Genomic DNA, 16722 nt, shown 5'->3' on the forward strand with positions numbered 1-16722 from the left:
AATTGGTTGGTCGGTTTGTTGGTTGGTTAGTGGTTGGTTAGTTGGTTGGTTGATTGGTTGGTTTATTGGTCAGTTGGTTGGTCGGTTGGTTGATTGGTTGGTTGGTTGGTTGGTTAGTTGGTTGATTGATTGGTTTGTTGGTTGTTAGGTTAGTTCGTTGGTTGATTGTTTGGTCGTTCAGTCAATTTTTTGGTTGCTTGGTCGGGTAGTTTCTTTGTTGGTTGGTTAGTTGTTTGGTTGGTCGTTCAGTCGTTTAGTTGGTCGGTTGGTGTTGGTTGATTGGTTGGTTGGTTGATTGGTTTGGTCGGTCGGTCAGTCGATCGGATGGTAGGCCGCTCTTTTGCGTTCATTGACAAAATATATTAGTTGACAGGCGGAAACACAGAATGGCTCACCCTGAGTAACTGTCATCAAATGTGTTACTCGATCAGAATTACACGAAAAATAAGCCTCTTGCTTCAACGATTGCTTGAAGGAGGAGATATAAGTTCAAAACTGTCTCACATGAAGTACAAAGCAGTTCAAGCTAATTCAATAATAATGTTCATACGCCCTTCCAATTCGAATTATTTTCTAACGTACAAATTTTGGTTTTAAGCAACAGAGTTTCCAACTACATCCCGGACAAGTCATTCCGCAAACTCAAGTCAGTGGCTTAACTCTCCTGTGTTTTCTAAATCCATACCTGTTTTCAGACCTGGATTCTTCAATCCATATTCTTTTTCAGACCTGGAGGAATTGCATTTGCATATCTAAAGTGGCAATTCAGGCTTTATTACGTCGAATGTTAAGTTTTGAAATATCGCCGATTTCATTTGAATATGGAGAGATTAATTTGCCCATATATGTTATTGTGCTTACTGTAACACCTATACCAACATAAGGCCAAAACAGCTCAAAACGCACACCATTTGGGGGGACACGCATCTATATAGCTTATTTAAGGGAGTGCCACCGCACCCACCGGGTTTTTAGTCGCTAAGGGCCGGACGCCAGCTACTTCCACAAACAAATTCGTGCAGTAATGAAAGCATGACCAAAGTAGTTTAACTTAGCCAATAATAGTAGCAAAGCTGAGTGGAGCCCGCTCCGGTCTGCAATCATTCGAATGATCCGTGGGAATGCGAATTGTGTAATCATAACAATAATTACAGAGCAATTTACAAGACGCGAGGCCCTCTTACCAATTTCAAACTCACATCCTTAACGAATGAACACAGCATCAAAATGTGTCAATAAACTTCAAATATGAAGTGCATGATTGGTGCAGGTTGAGTTACTTTAAACTTGCGACAATTTGCAGTTTTGACGTTTCTCTTTTTCCCTTTTCTTCTCTTTTCTATTGTAGTATTAATGATACTAAAAAAATTACATATAATTTACTTTAATTTTGATGCATAGTCTTATCTAAATCTGCGTTATTACATAAAGTTAAAGTTTTCCGTTTTCCAGCATGTTTGTAATTTAATGTAATTATTTTGCATGATGTTTTTGTGTCCGTCTTGTTCCGCCTTGTGGCTATTTGCGGGACAAGCCCCTTATATAATCTGAATTTGTAAGTAAATTGTTGTTGCTGGGACTTGCGCCTAATAGCTTGCCGACATGCATTCAATTTGATCTAGCGCTAGTGTAGGTATTGGAACGCAGCTAGATGCAAATTGTCTTTCTTTGGCGCATGTTGGGTGCACGTGTAAGAACGTTTGTTAATTTTTTCCGTCTAAATTGCGTTTCGTCCGAGTCCGTTTGGCCATCCAACGAAAGATTTCAAAGGAAGTCGCGATAAGATGCAATTAGGGCTAAAATTACAATTGATGTAGGCGGGATGTACTAGTTTGTCAGAGTGAAATACAGAAAATATTAGGACAGAAACTGATTCGTCTCATGCCAAGGGGGTTCGGGATGAGATCGTAACTGATACGGATAGCGGAACGGGACAAACAAAGTTACGATTCACTCACTTTGATGTTCCACGATTTCATTAATTTTCCACAGGAGGCAGCGGAAGGCAGTGGATCTTGCCCATTTTATTTTGTCAGCAGGGGGTGCCTTCGTTATGACCACGTTAGTCAATATCCGCTACATCCAGAAAAAGTGGACCTCGAAGAACATCGCGAGTAAGTTATACTAAAACATTTAACTCATATATCGAGGAGTAAAGAGAAAAAAAAAACTATAGCAATTTTACTAATTTGTGACAAGAATTTGTCGACTCATCCCAGCGGGTCATCTGCTGAAAGACCAGCATGCAGAGTTCAGGAAAAAAAACATTAAGCAGCGGGCAGTTACCTGGGGCACAGTTTAACCTGTTAATTAACCATTTAGTCACTTGAGGGTTGGTGAGAAAAGGGCATGGGATTTGGCAGAAAACATTTGAGTATAAATAAAGGTGTCCCATCTTACCTTAGTTCATTAGTTACAATGTGATTAACAATTAATTAATAATTTAGAATTTGGTGATTTGTTTCTCAAAACAGGTTTTCCAGAAGAGGAAGTTGCAAACGACAAACTGCTCATCAGTTACAGTTTAAAGGACTTTGCATGGGTCAGTGAAAATCTGATCTCTCTCCTCGACAAACACGCCATACCATACACACACAGCCGGGACCTTGAGCTGGGAAAGTCAATTGCTCACAAAAATTGACTTTGTATTCTGTCACAATTATCATTATTTTTATTGTTTTCTAAAACGCAGTTTGCGATGTAACTTCCCGCCGTAAAAAAGCGGCCTGCAGCAGGATTTTCAGCAAATTTGCTTTTTTTGAGTGTCTCATTTTACATTGGCTTACGGGGATGAAAGTACGTATGGTTGGGCGGACGGTCGGTCGGTCGGACGGAAGTTACGTCATAACTAAACCAAAATTTCTCTCACTGATGGGTTTACCAAAACCTCTTAGCTATAGGGCTCCACGGGGGGAGCTCCACTATTATCCAAAGGAAACGAGTTTCTGTTGGAAATAGCAAGGTGTGCTCGAGAAAGGTAATGTTGACTGTATTTAGCTGACAACATTTTAGCCTTGCGCGCACTACGGACCAGTTTGTCTACGAAGCCTCACTCACTCTTTCATGCCCGACGACACAGTGGGTAGAGCACAATAAAGTGCACTACCCTGAAAAAAGAATACCCAACCATTTCAAAAAAGCTTCTTTAGAGCCCTACACGTTTGACGACAAAATTTTTGGTTTCTGATGGGTCTTGCAAGTAACATTTGAAGAGAAGAAGTAAAGACGAAGTAATTTTTACTTTTAACTGTTTTATTGTTTTATGTTTACAACGAATTTATTACTTAGATTACTTACTTGTTCTTAGCTAGTTTTGTATTTTTTTTTGGTTTTTGTTTTTGTTGCTTTTGTTGTTTTTTTTTTTTTTATTATTTATTTTTTCATGATCATGCTACGATAAGGAACATAATGTTATATCCTTGAGCTTCGTGTGGCTTGTTTAATAATATTGCCACAGAAAAATGGTGGTTTCTTTCCAAGCAAGTCAAGTGTTATTTTATCTTGTCTATCTCGCATGCATCGACAATAAGTGTAACAAATAAAGTATCCAAATTTTAACTTACTAATTGCGACCATTCATGGCCTGGACAATTTATAATAACTTATCAGTAAATGAGTTTCAATAACAAAGCACTGATAAGTGTGACAAATAAGAACTTTTGTATTATCATTATTACTAGTGAGCGTCACTATTCTGTAATAAAGGTAATAATAAAAATGGTTAACGAACGAATATATCCTAGGCAATATTATATCGATTTCTTCTGAATTATAAATTATACAACTTAAGCTATTCGCTGAAACACCAAGTAAATAACAACGGCTCAATTATGTCATTTTCCTAATTGCCTTCCCGCCAGTTTAAGACATTTATACCAAATGGTTAACAACTACAAGAAAATAACTTTTTAACCCAAGCGGTAACATCACACGAACTTTAGAATTTACTCGTTATCTTCTCAACCTGATAAGCTCATATCTAATTAGCTAAGTCGAGTTTCCATGGCACCCTACCAGCCTCGGCCTCAGGGTCTCTCCTCTTCACGTCCCTGGGAACGAGGTTGGGCAGTTTACCATTCTACGACGACCAATAACAAAAAAGGGATATTGATCTTAATCTAATTATTTGATCTACAAAAACCGCTACGGCATACCCAAGAAGAAGCCTTATGTCATTATGATTAAACCATTTTAGTCATTGCACAAGGAGTTGTAATGATAACAGACCGACTTCTTAATTTGCTCACCCTCTAAGATAACGTTCTTTATTTTGTTTGAGTTATATTAATGAGGAGCAGATGGCTATTAAGATCACAGTAATTCCTTGCATTAGCAGGAATGCCTAATAAGCAAACCGGTTGTAATAAAGCTGGTTACTCATTCTCTAAAATAACTTTTGTTTTTTGTGTGAGTTATATTAATGAACAGCAGATGGCTATGAATATCACAGTAATTCCTTGCATTGGCAGGGAAGTCTAACAAGCAAACGAGACGTCTAATAAGCAGGGATGTCTGATAAGCAAAAGAACCTATTGAATATTAATTTTTACCTCACTGAAAATTCTCAGATAGATTTAGTAAGGAGGCGTTTTATTGTTGCATATGAGTATGCTGTATAATAATTAGCAACACAAAAGTAATTAACAACAACAGCAAAAAGATCCCTTGAGCATCTAAAAACAAAATTACCGTAGGCATGTTTCCTCTATTTCCATTGGGTACGTACGTGGGTACGTACGCCTCCATATCGTTGGTCATTTTCAAATCTCAATGATTAGCCTGCGAGCAAGCTCTCTTGGCGGTGGGGGACGGGAGATCGAAAGAGGAGAGGGCTTGCAACTATGTCTCAGAAATTTTGATGTCTTCGTCGAAAAAGTCGATGCAAAATGCTGATCGGTGGATGTTGAATTTAGTGCTTACGTCATTGCCCTTCGCGTGCGTCGTGTTGACAGCACAAAAATGGTGGCGGAGTTTCTATTTGTGAAGGTTGCGAGAATTTCACGAAATAACTTAGTTTTTCTCTGGAATTAAAACCCGAGCAAAGTCAAGCTGCCAATGCTTTACTATAAAGTAGCGATGTTCTTGCAGTTTTACCCACGAGATTTGCGACAAGTTTGATATTTTTAACCTTTTACAGCAATTGAAAGGAATCAACACCAAACAATGTTGGTTGTTTGCCCATTGCAAAGTATCATTATCGATTACTTGATCGCAGAAGCAAGAAGAATTGGGATGGCTGCCGCTTCGATTGCCGATACTTCAGATGGAGAATCAAGGTCGGCCAAATTTAAGCTTTTGTTTGGTGTTTGGCTCGGCCTAAAACAATTTGAACATCTTTCAGCTTACGCTACAAATTAAAGTTTTCTGAATATATTGAGTCAATTCCGAGTGCTTTGGTATGGCGTTGGCAGCGAGCTGCCAGTTTTTTAGGGCAACGTTTCTTAGAAGCGCAATGATTTCCTTTTGATCTGGCACTCTGACGTCTGCTTTGCTACTCGTTCACAACATCACAAATTTCACACGAGTTGAGTGTTCCAATGAAACCACATTGTCGATATTGAGAATTGCGTCCTCGTTCTCGGAGACTCGGCTGCAAAATTGAGATCCTTCCGATTTTCTTCACTGCATCTTTTTTCCCCGGCCGGACTGTGTCCAGTTTTCGACATTTTTTATGTCCAGTAGTTTGTGGCGTTGACATTGCAGTCGGCAAGATTCGCTTGACCCCATGGAACGACATTTGTGACCTCGACCTTTTGTTCAATCGGCTTTTAGTGTGCTCACAATGAAGTTAAGTCCTTTACTAAATTTTCTGATTTTTGTGGCATACGGTAGGCATACTTGGTCAGAGAAACTATAGTTTTTGTCAGCAAGGATTCCCGTCTTTCGAAGTGTATCTGATAACATCGAACCTTTCACATGTTTGTTTATGTTTGCTATCGTTTCTGGTTTGCGCTGATTGGCCAAATTCTGACAGCTAGGAAAGCAAGGAGCCGCGGGGAGTATTGGGGGCGGCATTTAAATTCCTGAGACATAGTTGCAAGCTCTCTCCTCTTTCCCCCTCCCGCCCCACCCCCAAGACAGCTTGCTCGCATGCTACTGAATGATTCACTATATCTACGTTTGCTGTGTCTGTCCTCTACGATTACCTTGATTTCAGTTTAAAGTGGTTAAAGACATTTACAAGGCTGTTCTATCATTATCTTAAAATATATTTCACACTTCTCAGTTAGCATCTAGTCTATCGGTCCTTGGAAGTGACAATTGGTAAGCTAGTATCGAAGACTTGCCGACTTCGTCTTAGTGAATGGCATCTTGCGTGGCGGAGGCACCGGTTTTTTCTCTTTAGCAGCTCCTGATCCCTCATCCTCAGCTTTCGAGTACATAGCTCCATTGTACTTTGAGTCATCCACCAGTTCCAGGTACAGCTAAATTATTTAAAGCAAAAATGTGGCTTTCAACACTAGCATTTTTATTTCTTGTGCCCTTTTTTGCCAGATCATAATAGCTCCAGGTATTTAATGAACGTATCTATCCTCAACCAATAATAATAATAATAATAATAATAATAATAATAATAATAATAATAGTAATAATAATGAAGCAGATTGAGAGATCCCAATAATTGGAGATGAAAATACTGCACGGATAGCTTAAGTAGGGGCAGGTGATAAGCAGACTTGTTGAAGGTTGATAGTTGTATTCTTTCTTTCTTTCTTTTTTTTTTTTCTTTCTTCGTCTTTATTAGTATTCCTTTTTTTCAATCAAAAAAAGGAAATCCGAGTGTTCCTAACGGGAGTCGCAACTATCAACTCCTAATTACCAGTTTAAATAATCAGTACCACTAAGCCACAGGTGACTCGTGGGAACTATCCAAAACAAGGTTGATTTGACAAGGGTCCTGTATACTGCTAAGATTTGAATGCGATGGGTGATATTTTGGAAAGAAATGTGATGTTTCGATTAAGTCTGTTGAATAATGTATTTATTTTATTAGTCATTAACAAAGGACTTCTTGGAAAAAAAAAAAAGAAATCCTGGTTTTCCCAACAGGAGTCGAACCTATGAATATTATTATTTAAACACGCATTCTCATTATATAGTTTATGTCGTTGCTGTTTGAAAGTCCCATATTGTTTCTCTTTGAGAATTGTAGTGTCATGTACGTAACTGTAAGCGTCTTCTTAAGTCTTACAGACAACTTATTTCGTCAAAATAGACAATCCTGGCAACAGAGTGATTTTCACTTAGGTGTGATCAGTAATTTTGCGTTTGCTTCGGTTTTGCTTTACTGCCGTCCATGGCTGGTTGCCAAAGTTCGAGTCATTTTTCCAACCAAAAGGAAGGTATCTCGTAACACGAAAAGATCTTTGGACACCCTTTGACAGTCACTGTAAACGTCAACACCACAAACCTTCTCTTCAATGAAATTTTGCAATCTCTGTCGAATTTTTTCGAACGGAGGTCGGAAGTCAGGATTTTCGTGCCAGCACCACTCCATCAAATGATACCTAAGAACAAACAATTTTATTTAAGGGTTGTTGCCAAGATCTTTTATAACTCCTAGCAAAATTTTCTAGTACCAATTTGGGAGATTTCAGCTTTTTATTTTTTGTTTCTGAAAGGGATTTATAATTCATGGTACGAAAACAAAGTTTTGGAAATATGGTCTCAATTATGATAAAATTTGATAAACTTTGGCTTTCTTATATCAGCCGAGAAGCTGCTTTATCCCATTTCCAGATACCATCGAGTTGGTCTAAGAAAATTCGGCCAGGGAGCAGTGGATGTTAGACTTTTATAAATGAAAATGACAAAAAATAAAAATAATGAGGTGCGAAACGTGTCTGCTAATAAACAATCAAGTCATGACAATGGTAATAATAGTGCTGCTGCAGCTGATGATGATGATAATGATGATGATGATGATGATGATGATAATGATGATGATGATGGATGATGATGATGATGATAATGATGATGATGATGGATGATGATGATGATGATAATGATGATGATGATGATGATGATGAGGATGAGGATGATGATGATGATGATGATGATGATGATGATGATGATGATGATGATGATGATGATGATGGTGGTGGTGGTGGTGGTGGTGATAGTGATGATTTAAAATACAGTGAAAAAAAATCTTGATGATCGTCCATTAAGTAAAGAAAAAGAAACAGGCATGAATGAAAACTTACGGTATAAATGTAATTTATTCCCCGCAAAGCGAGGTTAATAACGTTGTCGGACCGAAGGTCCAAGCGGAACTAAGCCGCGCGAATCCGAGCGAAAATATAAAGAAACTGTAAACTTCTGCGCCGAATAAAGATACTAAAACTGTGACTGTGAATTACTTTGGTCTTGCTCTTAATGGATTTTAATGAGGAGTTTTGTTCAGTATAGGAAGTGTTTTCTTGAAATAGTTGCGGATTGTTCGGATTGGAAGTTGTTCCCAGGCAAAGGAGGTTATTTTCCGTTGCTTGCTCTCTCACCCTTCTCAACTCTTCCGTTGTTTGGATGAGGGCCTTGTTTACACAGTAGTCATTGATCTCAGCTGGATATTGTTTCCTCAGCAGGATTTGTTTGAGATCGTGTAGGCGCCGTTTCCTTATGTCCTGGTTCTCAACAATCATGTCTTTCTTCGGAGTCGGCGTAGAAATTGTAATATAACGGGCAGTACAACCAAAGTAGAAATCAAGTGTCCACCTAGCCCTACCTTCGCGAGGTTATGCGAGTAACTAATTTCTAGTTTTAATATTGGTTGGTGAAACAATTCGCTGACTGTTTCCAAGATGCAAGCAGGAGAGAAACTGACAATCGCCTATGATCACTGTCATTATCAGTTATTATTTTCTTTCACTTCTTCCAAAAGGGAAAAATAGTTTTACATAATTGCTTACTTCACCAGTTTTAATATGTGTATTGAAAGGTATGTTACCTCTTTCCCAAGCTTTTAACCTCGATGGGACACCGCCTTATCCAGGAAGGGAGGTTTGCGTGTCTCAGTGACACGGAGAGTTTCATCGTTAAGCGTCAGGCCAAAACCGGAAAGTTAATAATGGATGAAAGCCTGACTAAGAGGGTCTCCTGGCCCTCCAGGCAAATAGTTGGGCGATCGATAAATAATCTGTAAGAAAAAAGGGCCCTATTGCAGAAACTAAAGTTAAAGTCGCTGGAATTACTACGGTCCAGGAACGACGATGATCTAGACAAGAATATGTGAAGCGTACCAACCAGACTTACAATGAACGCTGATTCACTGATGAGCCTTCTCGGATTCAAACATGTCAAATGGATGGGGACATGGAACGAGCGGACTCCGTTAGAATCAGACAGACCAAAACAGGCAGCAAGAGAAATGAACAGGTACACAGAGGGGATGCCTAGCTTAGGTGAAGTGCGATGGACAACGTTTGGACTCGTCTCTACTGCAATTCCTCTCATGGTCTATTCTGGACCGCCAAGAGTGAAGAAGGTACCCACATGAACAGAGTAGGAATCATGCTCGCAAAGAGAGCTAAGGGAAGTCTGATTTAATGGACACCACAAAGTGAGAGGATGATAAACACCAGTTTGCATTCAAAGTTTTAGAAATTGACCACAATGCAGTGGTTTATTTGTACCAACGAATATTGCGGAAGAAGAAAACTTCTACTTTCTTGCAAAGCGTCATGGGCAACATTCCTAGGAGAGATATTATCGTTATGAGAGACTTAGATTAATTGGAAGGTCAGCGGAGACAAGATAGGAAGAACTTTGAGGACCCGGACTATGAAGACCACATCTGTACCCTCAACCTCAAAGAATTAAAAGCAGTGATCCTAGACGCCAGATTTAAGTCTAGTGGAAGCTGAATAAAGACCACCAAGAACACTTCCATTAAATGAAATAGGAACATTATTGACAAACGAAAAAATTAGGTTGTATTCGATTGACCGTATTTCCGAATAAGAATTCATATGAACGGTATAACCTTTAAAAATTCTTCTCTTAGGTATACTTTAAAAGCGCGTATCTGAAACTTATGTTCAAACGCGATATTCGAGACTCAGTTTTGTATTCCGGTAACTAAAAAAACCTCTTGTGAGGGACTTTGAGCAACCACTATAGTATTCCTATTCTAGAATACAGCGAACTGAATAGACCCTTTGGCAGCATTTCCGGTAAGTGATAAAGATGCTAAGGCAAATATTTCTATTGCAAGATTGGCTCCCACCACCTGGGAGCTAGGAAAGGGCAAGTAAAGGCAAATGCTATATATTCAGTGGCCTGACCGCATTTCCAAAGCCGCCTGTGGAAGAGAACAAACCAGAAGCCAATCATGGACTTTATCAATCCAGAAATAGTCATAGGTGGGACACACAGTACGTAGGGTCCCATAGAGCATGGCACAGCATAACCTTGAATGGAACCTCAAGGGGGAAGGGTAAAAGGCTGAACGGCTGTCACGGAAAGACGTTAAACATTTATCACTATTTTGTTGGACAGACCCAATCCTTCGTCTACAGCGAAAATGATTAAGGAAGTAGGCAATCTTACCAAGACATGGGAATCAGAAATTATTTAATTACTATGTGGGTATAAAGTGACAGCAGAAACTCACAGACTGTCTTTGATGTGTGGGGGTTTCGGCATGCGGTAACCTTTTCTTAGTTCTTCCATTGTTTGACCTTCAGACCAGTCCGGATATGGAATTCCCCCTGTTAATTGCCAAAATCATTTAGTTTCCGTAATTATCAAGCCCATTCCTTAACCGATTTAAATCCCTTCCTAGTGTAAGCCTTATTATGTCTATACTCAGTTTCACTTTGGAGTCAATTCGAGATTAAGGACGGACAACTGCTGTCAGTCTTGTGAGGTTTGAAAACATTTGTAGCTTTAAGCAGAAAAATTAAAAAATTCATGAAAAACAATTGTCCTGTTTTGTTTGGTATAATGCTGAAAAATAAGGAGGACCACAGGAGAAAACTGTCAAGGAGATTTCCATCGAGTGGTCAGACACACATTTTCTCAAACGTTTGTCTAGGTTGTTAATTCTACGATAAATAGTGAAAGTTAACATACCAATGGTAAATATCTCGTACAGAACGACCCCATACGACCACCTACGGAGTAAAGATGCAAATGACTGAGTACGTCTGAGACGCCCTTGTTAATTAACTTTTCATTCCCGCAATAGTACAAAACAACAACAACAACAACAACAACAACAACAAAAAAAAAAACAATCTGCTTTTGCTTGTACTGTAAGAAGGGTTGGTCTACTTTTCACTCCGTGAATGAAATCGTAGCTAGTGTAGCTATTATATTGACAACTTGCTGAACAGTTATTTCCTTTGTTTGTTTTCATTTATAATGATGTACAATAATATTCTGTTAATTTTCTGTGTTGCATGATTTTATTTGCTTTATTTACAAACATACGTCTACATACACATCACTTTTGGTGGAGAGCCCTGCGGGATTCCCAAAAAGTATTTCAGGCGCTGTCCATTTGATTGGTATGCAGCCCTGAAAGACAATCGTCAAAACAGTTCTAAATTGAAGGCAGTATGATGTTAATCCACTAAATACATAGCAATGGCCCGAAGCTATGCTAAAAGATGCCAATCAACCGTTTCCAAGTACGACAAGGACATGATATTTCTTAAAACCAATCCGTTATTTAAAGTTGCACAATAGATCAACATTTTGTGTGTTTAGACCTCTTACTCATAAAGTCCCTAGAATTTTTTGTTCAAATTAGAAAAGCCCATTCAAAAACAAGAAGTTCCAGTTTGCGCACGGTGCTGTAAATTAGTAACAAAAAAAAAAAAAGCAAAACTTGTTTAAGCGATATTGAAGGCTGTCTGAAAGGATAATTGCCAAAAATAGTGTACCTTTTTGGCTTTGCCATGTCCATATTTGAAGTTTTGATAAGCCAAGCCAAAATCGGTCACCTTGCACACAAAGTTTCGATCCAGGAGGACGTTTCGTGCTGCTAAATCACGGTGGACTACCTAAAGGCAATTAATAATGATGAAAAGGATCTCTTTCGCCCAAAGAGTTTTTGATTTGTAGGTAACAAACTAATAAGTTGAGAAGAAACCCGTAGTTTTGATTTCACAAATCAAACATTTTTATTACAATGGAATTGCAACACAATGCGCAGTTAATTAATTTCAAGTTAAAATGTGGTCCCAGACAAATTTCGTTTGCTAATAATCATCAAACATTTTATTTTTTTCTCCTTCAGTCGACAACAAATATAAAAGGAGTTAAAGAGCGATGAGATCATGATGACTAAACGCAGTGGTTATTGACTATCTTAACTAAGCTTTATTTCTATGCAAATGTGAAAACAAGGTTTGCATAACATCTAATAGTGAGGTAGAAATATGCACAGATTATTCCGTTTCTATATCAATTGGCTACAAACACATACCCCTCTAGATCCAAGGAACACCATTCCGGTAGCAATCTGTTTCGAAAACGTTACCAGGTCGTATGTAGTCAGCTCCCGAGCTTGGCCTTCCCCGCAATAATACTTGTCGTTAATTCCTCGGCTTTTTCTCATATAACCTAACAAATCTCCTTGGGGCAAGTACTCGACGATCAGAATTGGGTGAACTGTGCGCAGAAATACAGAATGATAAAGACATTGGCACCATATTATAATTTTTTAAGCATTAAAACTTAACTTTCTTTGCACCTCATCGCAAATCTCAAATGCGAATGCAGCTGTTATGGGTAATGGGCCTTGTAACACAAAACCTAAAAAGACAATTCAGTAAGGTGATCTACTTTATGACTGTTTCCAACAAGTTAGGTTGTTTGCTTGACTGAAAAGTGGTAAAAAAATAAATTTGCACAATAAGATAGTAAATTAGAACTAATGCTTTTTTACCATTTCGTGTTCGAGATCTTTGTTGTTGTTGCTGCTGTTGTTTTAATCTTTTGACAAAAAAGCACGCCTGCTCATGTTCCATACTGCGCGAAGTGAAGTCATAAATCCACTGAGCTAAACCCAGCTAACAAGAAGCAAAAAGATACCTAACTACAAGCAATTAAACAAAAAATATAGCTCTTTACTTTCGGTAGTGACGCAGCCGATGAATTTGATGATGTTAGGCTGAGGACTATCGGCAAGACGTTTTCCCAAGTCGATTTCCCTCATCAGTGCTTTTCTTCCTTCCTCCCCAGAAGTAGCTGCATGAAATCAGAATGTTTTCAGACTGCTGGTAAAACTACCTTAAGTCTATACTTCCCAACAATATCATAAAGGTTTGTCTGTACTGTCCAATAGGCGGCACCCCAAAAGAAGAAAAAGTTTTTGACCGGCGTATAAGCTTACGAGCTCGCGACTTTGTTTTGCCTGCTTCTTTGGACATGTACGGGTAAGCCATTCTGACTCTTAAGCTGGTAGACTTAAGTTTAACACGTCCAGTTTGGATGTATATTTCTCAAAATTGAGAAAACTGGCTGAAGAAAAAATGTATCAGGCCAAGAGCACTTAAGTTGAGCTTTCCAAAAAATAATTTCCAAGGTGATAATTTTCACACCTAAGGTGACAAATGCCATTTGAATCGCAGGCTCAAAAATAAAAGTTCTTCGTTTTACAGCTTAACCCTAAAGGCTAGTTAAAAAAAAAAAAAAAGTACAGGAGTTTTATTCCCACACCGAAAAGGAAAAAACCTGCGGGAGCCCGGATTGCAAGACCGTTTCTTTCTGTAGATATCAAGTTTTAAAGAAAAAAAAAATGTCATGAATTTTCGCGGCACGCAGCAGTTTTTTTTTACTTCATAATAATAAACCACGCAAATTTCATCCAGATATGATAAATCTACATCTATATTTTTTAAAGTACTTTATAATGCGGTCTGTTCAAGCCATTAAAATACGTCGATTTAACCCAGAAATCTCTCTGTTTATCCTGGCTTATCAAGCACCATTTTGAATTATCATCGAACAACCGCTGTTTAAAATGTTTGTGTTACAAAAGGGCCGATTATATGCCGGAAAACAACGAAAATCTCCAATCTTTCCTGTCTATTGTTACGATTTCAAGATGGCGTCGTAAACAATGACATCATGCATAGCAACCGTGGAACTTTGAGCCCGTGGGTAAAGGGTTACAGTAGAAACCGGCGTGTCAAAAAGTGTTGACGGGCCAACGCGACTCCTGTAGTTCGCAAATAGAGTTGTAATAAAGCCTTTAATGGTACCTTAGCTCTGCTTAATGATTTTCATCTTGATCATGAAGGGAAAAAATCAAATACACTGAATTCTAATTCTGAAGCCTATAGTTAATAAGCCCCCGGCTTCTATATAGGCTTCCTAGCCTTTAACACATTTAATATTGTAAATAGTCAAGTATGAATATTGTAATAGTAAGAATATTGTGTGTCGTCTTTAATGTATTTATGTTGTATTTTTTTGTTAATGGCAAATAAAATTGAATTGAATTGAATTGAATGGAGGTTTTCTTAATGATTATTCTGAGCCGTTAGGAGAAGTTTTTCATATGCCATTGGTTATGCTGTTTAGGTTTACCGGCTCGGATCAACAGCAAGATATCACACGGCACTAAACAAATGCTATCTTTGAAGACATGGGATCTGAGGATTTCGTAACCCGTGATTTGATGCTTTTCTGCGGTGAGATTGCAGGATGTTTGTTTATCACGCATATGAGAGTCTAACAGATCCACGTCTTTACAAAGTTGATCAATGTTGTCTCTCGCTTTCTAGAGCTTTGGCCTCTTGCAGTTGTTTTCAACTCTGTCGCTTTGTGACTGAAAGGCAAGTATTATGTTCTTAGAGCTGACATGTATCTCCATTGTTTTGTAGGTAAGCTTGCATCCGGTAGATATTAAAAGCTAAGACAGTCAGTAACTGTCGTGGAACTCTCTAGGATGCTACAGCGATTTCTTCTGACAAGTGTTTAGTGTCATATCTCAGGCAAGACGGTAGTTTTGATTCTAAATGAATCTCGTCAGTTGCTACTGAAAGTTCTGAGAGCAGTCAGAGCAGATCATGCTGTTTTGAGTTTATATGTCCCCGTTGTGCGTCAAAAGGTCAATGATTGTCCACGAACGTCGAAGATTCCACGTGCACTTGCGCTTGCTGTTTCTGCTAATGCCAAAAGTACGCATGCGTTAGCGTTTGGAATCCAATATGGCGGCTCAAAATGGCGGACCATAACAACCAATGCTGTTGTCGTTTTCTCCTCATCGGGTGAACAGAAAGTCCTTATCTTTCGGATTTACGCCAAATAATACAAAATTTCCCCATTGATGTAAATTTTGGACAAAGTCAAATTGATACCGAAACTCAAGTCTACCACCTTAAGTTGCCACAAGGCTACATATCTAGCAATATTGTAGTGTTTAAAGACAAATCTGGTTGAAAGTCCTGAAAATGTCTTTGGTCGAGAGATTTTGGTCGGAGTAACTATCAAAGCACTATCAAATGGATGTGAGGCAATCAAAAACACAATGGCAATAGAACATCGCCCTAAAATAATGGATCTGCTGTCTGTTAGTTTATTGTACAATCCAAGCTTCAAAACCGGAGTTGATGTTAATTAAAGTCATCTGGGGAAAATTCATCTCCGGAACATCTAAAATCATTTAAAGCGACCCTTATTTTTGTTAAAGGGCTTACGAAATCAAAGTATCCTAGTGGTAACAAGGTGAGCGTACACCCCACAATATGGCCAGGACCACCGCGACCTCTTAGCGGTATTTTCCGCATATGTGTGCGAGGTCGCAAGTAACATACATTAACACCCAAAAGATTCTCGTGTCTACTAATTAATTTCCTCTTTATTTTCGAAAAAAAAAAAAAAAAACAGATTGACCTAATGCGCTGCAAGCCCTTTTCAACACAACGCTGCTGGCTCTACCAGACATGGCTAGCGTGTACGATAGGAAAATACTCGTGGATAGCTGTGTTTGTCATACACACAGTTCAGTTTTTATGGTAAAAAAAAAAAAAAAGATAAAATGGAGCTTACGTGTGAAGCTTTTTGCTGCAACAATTTGTTTACCACGTCCTTTGTTTGGGTGGCTCAAGGCTGCTCGCCAAACTGCTCCAAATCCCCCTGTGCCAATGACTTCCCGAAGTTCAATGCGGTTTCGTGAAATCTCCCATTCATCCGCTTCATGATCCAAAACATCCATCTCATTTCCCTGCTCTTCATCTTGACTAGATGATATTCAAATTATAAAAAGGTGTTTTTAATCTAATATATAATAAGACCATATAATTTACTCTTTTTTGCCTGACTACGTATCAACTCGCGTCCTAAACATTCAACAAGTGTTTCAATCAAGACACTAAGACGAATTTTGGGGCCTTTTGTGATAAAGAAATAAAACCTGAGTCAGCGTAGTAGTCTGGAGAAAAATTCCAGAGCCCTCAGCGTTCTCAATTGTCGGTCTCACAGATTTCTTGCCGTGTAGGTAGGGTGCAAATCATGAGACCGTCTTGTAATCATGGGCTATTTCAACTACATCCCGGTAAAAAAAAAATTGGCGCATTTCCATTAATTTGGAACTCTTGTACATTGGCCATTGATGCAAACAACTACACCACATGGCTAAAACAATTCTTACAGTTTTACTTACTTGGCCGCAGCTGTGGAAAAAAAAATAGCTGCATTTAGAGTTCATTAGAAATATTTACTGTCGGTTCATAACATTAACACAATTTTCACTAGGACACAAAACAA

General features: G+C 38.6%; 2 protein-coding genes across 4 annotated transcripts in view; one reads left to right on the top strand and one right to left on the bottom strand.

Moving 5' to 3' along the window:
* LOC146449864 (uncharacterized) overlaps window positions 1-3147 on the top strand; it is a 28075-nt gene extending 24928 nt beyond the window's left edge. Inside the window, exons 5-6 of the mRNA XM_085101017.1 lie at window positions 599-646; window positions 2475-3147. Of these exons, the coding sequence (XP_084957143.1) occupies window positions 599-646; window positions 2475-2641 (215 nt within the window). The 3' untranslated portion in view covers window positions 2642-3147. The remainder of the gene's footprint in view (window positions 1-598; window positions 647-2474) is intronic.
* Window positions 3148-6252: 3105 nt separating this feature from the next.
* LOC146449865 (tyrosine kinase receptor Cad96Ca-like) lies at window positions 6253-16498 on the bottom strand. 3 transcript variants are annotated; one of them, XM_085101020.1, is made up of 9 exons: window positions 16006-16345; window positions 13081-13197; window positions 12434-12618; window positions 11889-12008; window positions 11444-11520; window positions 11074-11114; window positions 10613-10709; window positions 7412-7508; window positions 6253-6425 (listed from the first exon to the last, which is right to left on the bottom strand). In XM_085101020.1, exons 1-9 carry the CDS (start codon window positions 16169-16171, stop codon window positions 6270-6272), a joined length of 1056 nt encoding a protein of 351 aa, XP_084957146.1. In that variant the 5' UTR covers window positions 16172-16345; the 3' UTR covers window positions 6253-6269. The 3 variants fall into 3 exon arrangements, 2 of the variants coding, with proteins under 2 accessions (XP_084957146.1, XP_084957147.1); XR_014860486.1 differs by lacking the exon at window positions 10613-10709 and having other exon boundaries at window positions 6376-6425; window positions 16006-16498; XM_085101021.1 differs by lacking the exons at window positions 6253-6425; window positions 7412-7508 and having other exon boundaries at window positions 10609-10709; window positions 16006-16498.
* Between the last annotated feature and the right edge of the window lie 224 nt (window positions 16499-16722).

This window comes from Pavona decussata, unplaced genomic scaffold (assembly GCF_977016875.1).
Source record: "Pavona decussata unplaced genomic scaffold, jaPavDecu1.1 SCAFFOLD_563, whole genome shotgun sequence".
Lineage (NCBI taxonomy): Eukaryota > Metazoa > Cnidaria > Anthozoa > Scleractinia > Agariciidae > Pavona > Pavona decussata.

Bases quoted from the DNA above. Each gene is read 5' to 3' on its own strand.
- LOC146449865 (XM_085101020.1), bottom strand. From the start codon at position 16,171: ATGGATGTTTTGGATCATGAAGCGGATGAATGGGAGATTTCACGAAAC. The intron at 13,198-16,005 runs GTAAGCTCCATT...GATTTCATGCAG, and splicing joins TGCAGCAAAAAGCTTCACAC to CTACTTCTGGGGAGGAAGGA. The intron at 11,521-11,888 runs GTACACTATTTT...ATTGTCTTTCAG, and splicing joins GACATGGCAAAGCCAAAAAG to GGCTGCATACCAATCAAATG.